This window comes from Maniola hyperantus, chromosome 10 (genome assembly GCF_902806685.2).
Source record: "Maniola hyperantus chromosome 10, iAphHyp1.2, whole genome shotgun sequence".
NCBI lineage: Eukaryota > Metazoa > Arthropoda > Insecta > Lepidoptera > Nymphalidae > Maniola > Maniola hyperantus.
In genome coordinates this window covers 2,732,540-2,747,990 of record NC_048545.1, presented here as the reverse complement: position 1 = coordinate 2,747,990, position 15,451 = coordinate 2,732,540, and the positions used below count along the sequence as shown (strand labels likewise).

General features: G+C 37.3%; 1 protein-coding gene across 1 annotated transcript; it reads left to right on the top strand.

The window, feature by feature from the left end:
* The first annotated feature begins 2,476 nt into the window (after positions 1 to 2,476).
* On the top strand, positions 2,477 to 14,237 carry pre-mod(mdg4)-K. The gene is made up of 4 exons (XM_034972554.2): positions 2,477 to 2,675; positions 4,697 to 4,915; positions 11,682 to 11,975; positions 12,554 to 14,237. The coding sequence occupies exons 1-4, from the start codon at positions 2,477 to 2,479 to the stop codon at positions 12,817 to 12,819; spliced, it is 978 nt and encodes a 325-aa protein (XP_034828445.2). The 3' UTR covers positions 12,820 to 14,237.
* The last annotated feature ends 1,214 nt before the right edge of the window (positions 14,238 to 15,451 follow it).

Sequence of the window (15,451 nt, the reverse complement as noted above, 5' to 3'; positions counted from 1 at the left end):
CAGTCAAATTGATTTGCGATGCTACCGTATCGATATTTTAAAATATATCGATAGTTTTTCAGAAACAAAAGTAGAAGTAAGAATTTATTACTCGTATTTAATTACTTAAAACCAGTGTTTGGTCAGCGTAGCGTATTCTTGCATACATTCACCTCACTTAATAGGTAATTATCCCAAAAACTAATAATGCAACGTAAAAATAAGAAAAATATTTATTTAAAAAATATGCACATACTTTTTTACTTATTTTATATCATTTTTAATCTTTTGTATTTTTTTATATAACGAAATTTTCATTTAAAATTTCGATAGTGAAAATGTGCTTATTAATGACTTATATTATTATATAATACAAAATAAACCTGACCGCGCAAAAGCCTACCAAACATAATTAGTAGGTATATCAATCAATAAAATGTTTTTTTCTTTCCAATCAATCATTTATTTATTGCACATTGGGTTTACATGGTAATTCCAATATGGTGTACTCTTTGTCCAAAAAAATTAAATGTAAGTTATTAAATATAACACGTATTGCCCTTACAAATTAGCAATGCAAAAATTTTCTCAATACCTGCCGCTTTTACCCCACAGCAAAATTCCATAAGACAGATATGATACTATGAAAATAAATTAGTAAACACACACGGTGGCCTCTTCTATTTTTAACACGTCATTATTTACCATTAGGTTAATGTTATGTACATTCTTGGCGATTTAATACATAAATTTTATACATTTCGCGCCTATCACTAAAATTGCGTTGCTTTAATTTTTTTTTTAAATGTATTAAGTACGTGAAATCACAGAAATCGACCAGTTTTATTACAAGTATAGGTAGCGAAAAAATTGTGGTAATTAATAATAACTATTCTTTACTTGACTTGAAGACGGTAATTTAGTCGTTAATAATAAAGAAAATGTTTTCATCGATATCGATAATCGAACCGCAATCACTATCGTACTACTACGTAATTTCATGCTGTTCACGCGTATTCAAATTTTAACCTAATTTGTATATATCGAGGGTTGCAATTGTTTAGAAAAAACAAAATATAGTCTCGTGAGGAGTGTGACTCGCTTCTACCGAATTATTACGTACTCAATTACTGAATCGGTAAAGTTCTCGATTGTTATTTTATTATAATAATTTATGTAATTTAATTTATAGAAAGCGTTTATTACACCAAAAATACTTACTTATGAAATGAAATTCCATCTTTTTGTAAATTTGATTTGTTCTTGCACTCACTAACGGCACAAACAGGCATTTTTCACCCAGCGTGTAAGACGTCGTCACACATCGAAAACGATTCTGACAATGACAAAATCGATTCCGCAAACAGTGTTTATAAACGCAGTGGATTAAAAATCCATTACTATTGACAGAGGGGAATAATCATGCGAGGCGCGTCCTTAGGTTAAATCGTCCAAGTCTGAAAAGCATCTAATATTCATCTCTGTTGATATAGGAGGAATATAATTAAATACCTGTTTTCATCTCAACATCTCTCGTTAAAAGCTAGGAGGCTTTTTTGAGGACCTCCCTGGTGAGCGCTGTGGTCTTAATATTGGGAGGTCCCGGGTTCGATTACCAGTAGGGTAAATTTGAAACTTTATAATTTCTAAATTTCCTCTGGTCTGGTCTGGTCTGGTGGGAAGCAGGAGGCTTCGGTCTTGGCTAGTTGCCACCCTACCGAAAAAGCCGTGCCGCCAAGGGATTTAGCATTCCGGTACTATACCGTGTAGAAAGGGGTATGGGTTTAATAAAAACTGCCATACCCCTTTCGAGTTAGTCCGCTTCCATCTTAGACTGCATCATCAGGTTGCAATCAAGGGCTAACTTGTATCTGAATAAAAAAAATATCAAGCAGAATTCAGCACCATAAGTAAGGTCTATAGAGCGCACTTTGACTTTGCTCAGACTGAAGACTTTGTTAAAACGAGACAGCGTTGTATCGCTGGCATATTTCTATCTCGTTTTATCTGAAACTTAAGTCTGAGGACAGTCAAATTGCGCTCTATAGATCTCAGCCTCAGTATTGGTCAAAGTATAGGTGTATTTGGGGAAACATTTCTTTTGGGACTTTCTTTTACACAACATTGGTACTGATTCTGAGCACAACCTAATTTTAGAGTATTCGCATCCTCTTCTTACTAATGTAATATGAAAAGGACAGACGCAGTTTGACAGTTTTAAATTTAATTTTTAGATGGTAAAACCCGTGATTTAAGCGCACAGCCGCGAGCCTACTGTTTAAATTTGTAGCACTAAAATTAAGTATTTAAATGTAAAGTTCATGTTCTGTCCCTTTTTAGCATTGTTAAAAAGAAAAGGATGCAGATACTCTAAATTTATTTTAGAAAAAGACAACGGAATCGGTGCCATTGTTGTGCAAAAAATTATTTTTGTAAAGACTTAAAACATTATGTTGCAGCGAAATTGATAACACTGGTCACTGGGAAGAAGTTTCTAATGTGGGAAGGCTACACCTTCAGTATACCACGACCTTTGGAACATGGCGTTGTTGCATGGAAGTGTACAGACAGAGGGAGCATTCGCTGCAAGAAGTATATCCACGTGGATGACAAGTTGCAGGTCATTGCAGGCTTCTATGCCCACAACCACAACCCTCCGAACTATATTGAACTACGAAATGGATACTATGTGAAATGTTAAGAGTTTCTTAGTGCGCTCCCCAGCGCCTTGGAATATTAACCTTGGAGTTAGAAAAACTTTCAGCTTTTATAAAATAGCTAGCGACCCGCTCCAGCTTCGCATGGGTGCAATGGAGATACTAATGTGGTTTCATTGAGGTGTCATTGCTTCGGAAACTCTCAAATGAGAGGAATTTTTTCCGACCCAATTCACATTATTTCAATTTCTCTAGGGATCTCTAATTTTTTGAGAATTAAACTATACCTATAAACCTTCCTCTTGAATCACTCTATCTGTTGGTGAAAACCGCATTAAAATCCGTTGCTTAGTTTAAAAGATCTACGCGTTCATACATACATACAGAGCGGGAAGCGACTTTATTTTATACTAGGTAGAGACGAAGGTCTGGCTGGCGATGACTCTTTGTCCATTTCCGATGTTCTTAAGTACTTGATTCAAATAGAGGTATCATTCAAATTTTATAAATATAATAATACACTGTACTTACTATAAAATATAATATTTTTGCTACTGTTTCGTTTTCAATTTGTTCTCTACCACTCTACTAGTCTACTATGAAGATATTGTAGGATTCCCTTATGAGAATTTCATGTTCTCCTTATACTTATTTTTCTTATTTACTAGATGATGCCCACGACTTCGTCCGCGTGGAGTTAAGGTTTTTAAAATCCCGTAGCTACTGTTTGATTTTCCGGGATAAAAATTCCGGGTATGCAAGCTATCTTTGTACCAAATTTCGTTAAAATCGGTTCAACAGATGGGCCGTGAAAGGCTAGCAGACAGACAGACATACTTTCGCATTTATACTATTAGTTTGGTTTTTTCTTACATGACTAATCGTTATTTTTTCTTTCTATACTAAAAAATATTATTTCACGAACTCACCGCTAATGGCTATATGGGTAAAAACCAAAAATGTCATACATGAAATTAATCTTTCAGGTAAACTCATAAATTTAATAAATGGGAGACACTTTTTAATGTACTGCGACTATACATTCAGTCTTCCTAAAAGATTGCATACAAGAGGCGCCGATATAATTTCGTGGCATTGTACTGAAAGGGGTAGAAGTCGCTGCAAGAAGTATGTCCATGTCGACGGAGAGCTACGGATAATATCCAGCTTTAACGACCATAACCATTTCCCTCCATCATACGTAATATCAAGTACCGGGGAATATATAAAAGTCTACAAATAAAATTGCGATAAAGGAAAAGAAGAATTGTGATTTAAAGCTTGTATGTTCTGAGCTTAAAAGATACTTTCTATTCTGTAAAAGAGGAAAAAATCAACAAACAAATTATAAACTGCACTTTAAATTTTTTACTGTCCATACTTTCTAATATTATAAATACGAAAGTGTCTCTGTCTGTCTGTCTGTCTGCTAGCTTTTCACGATGAAATTTTGTACAGAGATAGCTTGCATCCCGAGGAAGTACATAGGCTGCTTTTTATCCCGGAAAATCAAAGAGCTCCCACGGGATTTTTAAAAAAACCTAATTCCACGCGGACGAAGTCGCGGGCATCAGCTAGTTCACAATATTTCCAAGGGCTTCCTTTCAAAGACCGAAAGTGATAGGTACGAATCCTGTAGAACATCAATGTGCTTTCCATCCAATCCATGCGTCCACTATTGATCGTAGGCCATTTCAAGAGCGCGGTCCTCCGCCTTCCTCATCCACCCGCTTGCTGCCACCTTCAGGTCATTACTCCAGGAGGCTGGGAGATCATCCTACAGTACGCTTACCAGTACGTGATCACCATTCCAGAACACGGCTGCCACTTCAGCTTCACTTTATCCTTTGAGCTATGTTGTTCTTCTATGATATTCTTCTTTCCGGATTTTATCCCTGAGAGAGATATCCAGCATAGTGCGCTGATCACTTACCACCAGGTGAGATTAAATATAAAATAGGTACCTACGTACTTGTCGAAGACTTTGGTCATCAAGCACTGCACATCTTAGACTTGCTTGCGACACAATAATTAATTTATATACTTTTAAAATTTTACAGGTTTATCTTACGAATTCATCCCTTCAGCGAGAGGGAAGCAGAATCTTATACTCTTGAAGAACTACACATTCAGAAAAATCAACGACTTCAGATACTGGTATTGTACAGAAAAATTCTCTCGCAAATGTAACGCTAAGCTAAAGTTACATGAGAAAGAAATAATACGTTCGTCTCTCGAACACAACCATGACGCGCCGAAATATTATAGGACGGCCGATGGTACGTATTTTAGAGTCAAGTAACAAATAATTGCTATAATATTATTAAGTATTAATTAGTAATATTTCAGATGCAATTGGGTGGATTTCTTTTTCAAGTGTGAGATTATACGTATAAGTGTGACAGTAGGTACGTTTTCTTCTTTAGTACCGTTGTGATTTAAAACTCGATGACACAAAAAAGCGAAGTTGAAGTCTGTATAATAGATATTATGTAATGTAATAAGTATATCATCGTATAGGTCTAAGGACCAAATTGCGACACCCAAACTGGGTATCCATAATACTTTATACATGCTTAATATGATGTAATGAGTTATGGAAATGCAATAAATAAAAATTGAAAAATTGAAATTGAAATAGGTACTAATACCTAAGTGTAGTATATAAAAGGAAAAGGTGACTGACTGTCTGATCTATCAAAGCACAGCTTAAACTACTGGACGGATCGGGCTGAAATTTGGTATGCAGATAGCTATTATGACGTAGGCATCCGCTATGAAAGGATTTTTTTAATTCAACCCTTAAGGGGGTGAAATAGGGGTTTTGATATTTGTGTAGTCCACGCGGTCGAAATCGCGAGCATAAGCTAGTTATAATTAAAACGCTAAATTACCGAAGTTATATACTTCTGTACCTACTATTGTAAAGTATAATTTTATTATAATAAAGAGATTTAAAGAACTGTAGGATTTTAATTCATTTCATTATATGAATCCATTTTCTATTGTCAAGCAGTCTAACAGTACCTACTTAATTAATTTTAAGACTATTTTACAATCTCCGTTAAAATAAACACACAGAAATGTATTTCAAGTGACATGAATTGAAAAAGACATAAGTAGGTAGGTCGATTTCGTAAAACCTGCATCAATCATTATTACAACCTCAATTGTTGTGATTGGCTGAATGTGTGCGATTCTTGTGGCAAAAATGCATTGTAGCCAATAGTGAGCGAGCGTCAACCAATCAGAGGTGATTGCGATCGTGACATTGTAGCTGTCATTCTACCGCAATCACGCAGCTGCCTGCTGGCTCATGCTTAGGACTTTGTTCACTCTGCGCCACGCCTGGCATAATAAAGCTACACATCTGATGCCACACGATGCGTTACGACATCGTGCGGGTGCCCGTGTGGCACACAATAACCAAAACCATAGCGGTGCGATGCCCCAACGTAACGGAAACGCATCGTGTGGCCCCAGTCTTTCAAATGCAACTTCGCCAGCTCCTATTTTTAACAGACTTCAAAAAAGGAGGAGGTTCTCAATTCGTCGGGTTTTTTTAAAATGTATGTTCCCCGATTACTCGAAGACGCCTGTATCGATTTTGAAAATTCTTTTTTTGTTTAAAAGGGTATACTTCAAAGGTGGTCCCATTTAAATTTGGTTAAGATTTGATGGACATCTTCGAAGATAGATAATGGAACTCCTCAACGGATAGGAGTAAATTGCTCGCGATCAGTGTAAGCTTAGCAAACAGTAGATTTTTAACCAGGCATAGCATATTTTAATAACATGGGGCCCACTAAAATTTGTGAAATAAAAAAAATTACAAAAAAAAACCGACTTCTATAAACAAACAGTAAAAATTAAAAAATAATTTAATTTATTACCGAATATATTATGTATACAAGAGTTAATATAGTTCCATAATAATATTTTTTGGGGTCGGTGCCAATGAGGTGCCATTGTAGTCTCATAAAAATATGAAGTCTAGACGATTCGTGCAGCTAAAGCTAATTGGCACCGGCACCAAAAAATATTATTATGGAACTATATTAACTCTTGTATACGTAATATATTCGGTAATAAATTAAATTATTTTTTAATTTTTACTGTTTGTGCATTGTAGTCGGTTTTTTTTTGTATTTTTTTTTACCTAATAAGTACTATGCATATACGCATGCGCTATTGCATGCATTGCTTCAGCAACTTATCTACAAGACGCATACCACGCAAGTTATAAGCGCCCGTTTAGTTAGACCAAATAGATACGATTCATCATTTTTTTTCAGAGATTGAATACAAATTCATAACCGTTGGGGGGAAACAACGTTTGATGACAGGTGGCTATACGTTCTACCGCAATTCATTGACCAACTGGACATGCTCTATGAGGACTGCTGCCTGTAAATGTAAAGCGCGAATCCGATTCGGGAAAATGGATCAAATAACTTTCTTCTCGGGGAAACATAATCACAAACCGCCCGAGTATTGTGTGACAAGTGATGGACAGTACGTTAAAATTGCGAGTAGCAAGTCCTAATACAGATTAACTCAGTAATCTATAATTATAAAGTACAAGTAAGTCCTCCCACTAGACAGACGGACGACATCAGACGACTCGCAGGAAGCCGCTGGATTCAGGCGAAGACCGTGGCGTGTGGAAGTCCCTACAAGAGACTTATGTCCAGTGGACATCTATCGGTTGATGATGATGATGAAGTAACCTTTAGTTACACGCACACTTAAGTGCCCTGTAAACAGTCAAACATGTTAGACAAATATTACGTGTTCGTCAAATTATTTGAACGTCTGGGGTCGTGTTTGATGCGTTTGTCAAACAAACAACGTGTTTGGCAAATTTGTTTGTCAAACATGCTTGAAGGTGTACGGCTGCGTTTGTCGAACAAACTACGTGTTTGTCGAACAAACTACGTGTTTGGCAAATTTGATTGACGGCGTGTTTGACAAACATGTTTGACCGTTTACGGGGCACTTAACGGAGTGCAAAGGAGCCGACATCAAGCAGCGTCTTATCTTGTTAACAACTTATCACTACTTAACACCGTATCGTGGTCCTGGGATCGCAGGATTTCTAGAACACTCGGTATTCGGATACATTGCGATACTGTCCACCATTAATATTGATAATATTGATAATGATAAGTAACAAACCTAATTTTCGCTTTGCCATCGATTAAATTATTATAGTGAAATTAAAACACAAAACAGTATACGGAGCTTCTGTTAAGTTTAGTTAACTTTTAATTACTTAATTTTTTTCAACAATGTGTTTATCTCAACGACAGTTGATACTTACTTTTAAGTTTATTATTTATTGTTCCTATTTAATATTTTCCATAAATAAAGCTTTATTGTAAGATAAAAAAAGTTTAAATTTTTTTCAATTTCTTAAAATAAAAATTGTAGGTCTACTTTTGTGATATGTATGTTCACTCAGTATTGCAGCGACTGTTAATGCCATCTAGTAGCGACACTTTGCAGCTTTCAAAACTAGTTTCAAATGTCCATTCATATTACAATGCAAGCTCTTTGAACGAGAAATGTTAAATATATCATTTACTATATATTTTATAATTTTTATAGTGTTTTACCTACACTTCAAGGAAATTTCTAAATAATTTTAAATATGGCGGACCGCAAATTAATTAATTCCTATTTTCATTTGTTAAGATTTATGTGCTGACACTACTCGTATTCACGCACATATTGTTAGTGTGTTTGTACACTTGGTTATAAGTCCTGCAAATTGCTATTGCGCTGGAACATGTCTCATTATCATCGAAATGACGTCATTTTCACGTCAGCCGAAATAAAAATATACCATCAGCTCGAAACTTCAGTCTAGTGCTGACGTCACTAAAATGGCGGCCATGCACATTGGCAATTTGCCGGACTTATACCACAAGTAAAGCGCGCGTCACTTCGTGAAATAAAAGTACTGTAGATATATATGTATATTTTTTCTTCTGTAAAATGTTATCTTAATGTACTTAATATGATGTTTTTTTTAGTTACAGTAGTTACACTATCATCGGGTAGCGCGTTCCTGATAATAAACGGCCATACATTCAGACGGGAGGATTGTGGTAACGGAGCCACAAGTCGATGGTGTTGCAATGAGCCCGTGCCAGCAAAGTGCGACGTGTACGCACATGTCAACGACAAGTACGAACTGGTGTTGATCGTGAACAAGCACAACCACGAGCCTGTGCTGTGTAGGATGTTAAAGGGCAGGATCATTTAGTATAGGGTTTTAAGTCTTTATGTTGACAGATGGAAGGAAAAAGATGGACACAGTTTTCTGTTTTTTTGTGCGGCATAAGAACGGGTAAAAAACCGGTCAAATGCGACGAAAGGTTTTGTACAAGATAGAACTTATGTAATTTTTTTTTCTTAATTTGCATGATTATTTTTATTATAATATGCATTATTATGATAATAATATGTTCTGTGAAAATTTCAACTCTCTACCTATTACGGTTCATGAGATATAGCCAGCTGGCCTAAGAAAGTAGCTGGACTTACTGCATGTAAGTTTTTCTTTAGTCTTTAATAAACTAATTTTTTTAGCAAAAACTAGGTACATCCATCTATTTCCTTTAGTTTTGTGATGTTGAATGTTTAGTTTTTTTTTCTTTTTGACAAAAGTTAATACGTAATAATACGTTTATATTTTAAGGCAGATAAAATTAGTTAACCGATTTAAGTCCTTTCAATACACTTACGCGCGTAAACTTTGCTTGTGGTTATGCGTATCCATGCACAGTGCGTCATTGTGTGTCAGCGTAGTCAGTTGTGAACGCGCGCACTCACACGCATACCTACAGATTACTGTCGTGTTCGTTTGCCTTATTGTACGTGCGCGATTCGTGCATGCGCAGTTGCGTTATTTTGTTTTTATACCACAAAATGTGAGTGTCTTATGTTTATTTGTGCCCCATGCGCATAATCGTGTTCATGCGCACAAGAAAAGTAAACGAACACGACTAATATATGACGACACACAAAACACAACCAAGAAACACGTGCGTGAGTGATTTGCAAGTTGCATGATGTGCAAACTTTCAGAGGTGTAAAGTGCCTCGTAAACGGTCAAACACGCCGTCGGTCATATTTGCCAAACACGTAGTTTGACAAACGCGTCAAACATGACCGCCGACGTTCAAATAATTGACAAACATGTTTGACCGTTTATGGGGCACTTAATACGCTAATTCAGTGATCATAACTAAATGAAAGCCATCAAACTCGTTTGACATTAGTTGGTTCTACATTGCTGCTTCACTGAGCGATATAAAAGTAACATTTCGTAGCAAACCTGCTACAGATTAAAAATAAATGTAAATCAGCTTTTAAGTTGCGTTGGCGGTTGTGGATTGTTGATGCTGGAAAATTATTTGGACTGGTCTAATAATCAAGCGCACGTCACGCCGCACGCGCGTCCGTGGTTTAAGCGACTGGACTGAGGTTTTTTTTGGGGCTTTCAGGTCTTAAGGGCTTCAGGGCATTCATTCAGTTATGATCACTGAGTTAGCGAATAACCCCACTGAAAGACTTGCCTCATAATTTTATCACAATAATTTGAATTGTTATTAGACATTACGTTTAGTAAAATTATTATTAATGAGTATGAGTATTATGAGCAAATCTTTCGATGTTCAGGATTAAATATAAATAATTGTTATCTGTCAGTACGTTAAGTTAAATGTTATGGGTTAAGGCCGGAGAAGACGTTTTGTTTTCTTTTCGAACAATTTTTTTTTTTTTTGTAAAGTACAATGTACTAAATTTGAGCTGTTCATACGCAGCGTATTTTTAGAATTGAGAACCTTAAATAATAATAATAATTAATTGTTTATTAAAATGATTTTTAGTAATCTGTATTTTATTTCATTTACACATTGGGGCCGATTCTCTTGTACACATCTATCTTTAAACTAAACTAAATTAACAGATCTAAATATAGTGCTATTCTTTTCCACAAGCAATATTATGAAAGGGATAGCAATAGATTTAGACGTGCCATTTTAGTTTAGTTTTGAGATTGTGTATAACGGAATTAGCCACATTGTATCTCTCGTATTGGCATCCCATGTTTAATTAAGACGGTTTCTGAGATAGTTTCGCGGTGCTAGAAAGATAACAGTGACATACAGTTGATGTATTGACTGGTATATAGACTGACATGAACAGGAACGCAACACAGCACAGCGAGAGCGGGGTATGCCATTCGACCGATAGCATCATAGGACAACGACTTCTTCAGTCAGGTCTTCAGTACCTCGACAATACTACGAACCACCGCTACCGGGCGATCGTGAACCTTGCGTAAACCGTGTACATGTGAACGAACTAGCACAGCACGGACCTAAACCGTTTAAGAGGGCAACCGTAGGCATGTGGAAAGGCCCTCTCTTACGTCAACCATCACCCCTCCCGCAACTTCGATATCGTCTCAATTAAACGGCAGGCTCTTAATTTTACAAACTACCCTCATTTAGGGCATTATTGTTTTAGTTTTCAATGCTTCACCTCTGAAGCATCATAAATAAAGCATTAATGATTGATAATAATGATTGAAAACATTATTAATATGATTCGAAGGTGAACAAGGTTGATTTGGGGCCCTAGATTTGTTATAATAGCTGTTCATCATTCCTTGTAAGTTGTATCTCCCTAAACTGTACATGAACTCTTTAACACCGAAATTTATAGCAAGATAGGGGCTTCTTTAGAGGACGATTGAGACGACATGTGTCGTATACAACATTAATGCATTGCATAAAGGTTGAATATGACACAATAACACACACACTAAGCCCCTACCTTGACTATGAATTCCAGTGTAAATGCGACCTATGAAAGAAGTCGCAATTTAAAAATACTTTTTGGTCGGCTAATATTTTGGAAACGCATTTTCATCAGCCCAACTCCTATAACTTAAAAGCCGACCCAACTATTGACCGACTGTTGATTTCTTTTTCGGGAGTTCTCAGGTTTTCCGTGGTTTCGTTACAGATACAGAGTACGAATATTACGAAGTACTCGAAGATGACGAGAATGAGGACGTGGCAATGTTTATCAAATCAAGAAAGGGCAAAATTCTATTGGTATACGATGGCTATAGATACAGGAAAGCGTACAGAACCAAAAATGGCGTACGTTGGGCCTGCTCGTCGAAGAAGGATTGTGCAGCCTTCGTGTACTTGAACGACGATGATGAGATTCTGATGGCCTCCAAGCAGCACGACCATCCCCGCCCAAGTGGTCTCAAGAAAAATAACAAAACGGTGGAAAACCTTTCTGGTAGTGGTAAGTTTCTTTTTACGCAACTACGTTTTTCATTCTGCATCGTATTCCTCATTACTGAGGATCGTGACCCCTTTATTAAAAGCCACATAACGGTAGGAGTTGAGAAATAATCATCATCATCATCATCAACCGATAGACGTCCACTGCTGGACATAGGTCTCTTGTAGGGACTTCCACACCCCACGGTCTTGCGCTGCCTGAATCCAGCGGCTCCCTGCGACTCGTCTGATGTCGTCCGTCCACCTAGTGGGGGATCTTGCAACAATGCGTCTTCCGGTGCGAGGTCGCCATTCCAGCACCTTGAAAATATTATTTCTCAAGGTGCTGGAATGGCGACAATGGTGCAATTTAAGCATTAATATCACTTGCTTTATTGGTGAAGGAAAACATCGTGAGGAAACAAATCTACATGCCTGAGAGTTCTCCAAGGCGCGTGAAGTCTACCAATCCGCACGGGTCTCCTCTCACTCTGAGAGGAGACCCGTGCTCTGTAGTGAGCCGGCGATGGGTTGATCATGATGATGACGAATAAAAAAGATGGTAGTCGATTTATGTTTATAAATTCATATTGCTTACAGATACGGCAGTCATCATCACCTCACGGAAAGGGAAAGAAATGCTCCTTTTCCATAAATTCACGTATCGCAAGCAGTATATAACAGCCCATAAGGCCAGATGGGTTTGCTCAACCAAGAAGAACTGCCATGCGGTCGTGTTCACCGACACCGACAACCTGATAACGTCCGCTTTAGAGGAGCACAACCATGACCCTCCGAAGTACTACCTTGACCCTAATCATGTTCTAAAAGCTATAAGACAACCAGTGTTTTTAGAATCTGAATAAAGTATTCCTTAATTAATAACACTTCTCCAGTTTTGCGTCGGGGATTAAAAACATGCCCAAGGCTCTAGCACTCCAAATGATCCGAATTCGAGAATAGAAATGTGTCAAAACACGCGTTTAATATTAGAGTATTAGAAATACTAGAATGTGACTTCACAATGACGTGCTCTTTTAGTTGGATCGATAATGTAAAATGGTTACATCTTGGCGGGGCACTTCCGTGCCCCCTGATTACACTTGAAACTAACAAATGACGTGGATTTTACGTATTTTGGAAGACCCTCTATTTATAATAATCACTGAGAAATAATTTATTTTTAAGATAGGCAACACTCCTTTTCTCGATACGGAGCAGCCGTAGCGTAGTACCTACTATTAATTTTATACAAGAAGAGAGCATTTTGCGACAAATTTGAAGGCGCCCTTAGGCTGAGACCACTACACTGCGATGCGACGACGTATTCCCGTTCAGTCGGTGACCGGTGTCCACACCTCCCTGTGTGCCATTCTGTGCTGTTTTTCTTGATGCGTCTTAACGCAAGTAGAAGTAGGATACGTGTAGTGCTGTCCATGGCTCACTAGAAATTGGTGGTCAGAGTTTTCTCGTACGATGCCGCAGGCGATGAAATTTGTGCATTGCGTGCGTCAACGCGTCGCTTTGCGATGTGGCATCGTTTTTGCGATGCGATGTCGCACCGCAGTGTTGCGGCCTCGCCATTATTATTTTGAAGTGCGCTGAATTTATGATACGAAGTAGGTACGTAGTTAAGTAAGTACTCTTCCTAAAATAATTTTCTGGCAATAAGATTGGCTTCATTTACAATCAAGTGAGATAGCAGACAAACGGTACTCGAAGAAATCAATATATATATACATACTTTTTGCCTAGAAATTAATGCTTTGGCTTTAATATATACCTAGGTAATAAACTGTAGTTTCTTTAATGTTGTTATTTAAAATAGAAAATTAAGTTATAATAAATATTACTTTATTTGGGCAAGTTAGTATAGTTAGTGAAATGTGAAACTAACTGTAAATAAATCAAATCGGTGAAGGTGTTAAGAAAAATTTAAGAAACGCTATGTAAAAATTTTTTTTTATGCATATAAAACCATGAATTATTTTAAAAAATCATAATTATAACTCCCATTTTACGATTAAATTAAATTATTCATTGTAGATGGTATAGTGCGCGCAAAAAGTAGTCCAATCTGAAGTTGCAACATGGTGGTTTACGTATGCCATAGACTAAAGATTATACACAAGCCTAACTGAGATCTGTTTTGTACAAAGTGACGTCATACGTCTCGTGTTCAGATTGGACTACTTGTTTTGCGCGCACCTTATTGATAACTTTAAGTTGTTCATCTTATGTGATGTGATGTTTAATTTAAAATTAGGAATAAAGTATGCCTCATTTTAATAGAAATCTTGTTTATTTATACATTTAAATACCTAGTAAGTGTAGACGACTGAAGAACCAGTAAATACCCCGGCCGAGAAAGAGATTTTGACTGCGTAGGGCGTCGTCTCTGTCACTCATACCTATGTGATGTTTCGTCGTTCTCAACGACAGAGACAACGCTCTACAAAACCGTTATCCCTTTCTAAAGTTCGATGTGCAATATTTCCTGCCGGGTACTGTAACTACTGTACCTGTTTTTCAACAAAATCAGTAGGTAATTCTACCTAACTGTGAATACACATAGATATACGGGGTGGAAAATGGGCCCTGGTAGTAACAGAGTTGTTAAGAAATTAACAGCCTATATTGGTTCCCCGACCTCACTCCATGAAGCCCTCGGCAACCTGTGGGCGGTCTATTTGGCTTCTAGAGCGAGCTTGGATGTCTGGAGTGAAGACTTCGGCGGGGAGGGGCGATGCACGCACAACAGACGGAAACGTTTAAGTGCGGAAACCAGCCCAGAGTGAAGAAGAAGAAAGCCTATATTGGGGCCGATTCTCTTGTACACAATCTCTAAAATCTAGTCTGAATCTAGTGCCATCCTTTTCCGCAAGCAACATTATGAAAGGGACAGCAATAGATTTAGACTTCTCCTTTTAGTTAAGTTTAGAGATTGTGTACCTACAACGGAATTAGCAACATTCTTTAACTTAAACAAAAATTGGAAACAAAGTAAGGAACTAATATTTGCACGGTTTTTTCATATAATTTATAAGCTTGATAAGTAAAAATGAAACGTGTATATTCAAATAAACTTCAAAACTTACAGGATACCGTGTGAAACCTCTCACGCCTGCTGAGAGGCAGCGACAATGCCGGGAGCGGCGTAAAAATAATCCTGAAAAGGAAGCAGAATCTAAAAGAAAAGATCGAGAAAGATACCATTCCAACAAACGCTTAGTGCGAGATTTGACACCACGTGAACATCGAGCAATAAAAAAGAAGTGGCGATCTGCTAATGCTAGCCGGAGAGATAAGACTAGAGATATCCATAGAGATATGATATTAGATTGAGATCTCCGTATTGTTATACACCCGCCAGAGTCACCATCTCTTTTAAATAGTCCAGTCCCTTCAGGTCAAGATCAACTTGTAAATAAAGAAAATTCAAACCGCACACGAAGTCTCGAACCCTCGTATCAGTTGTACAACATTGCAAGTTAATGA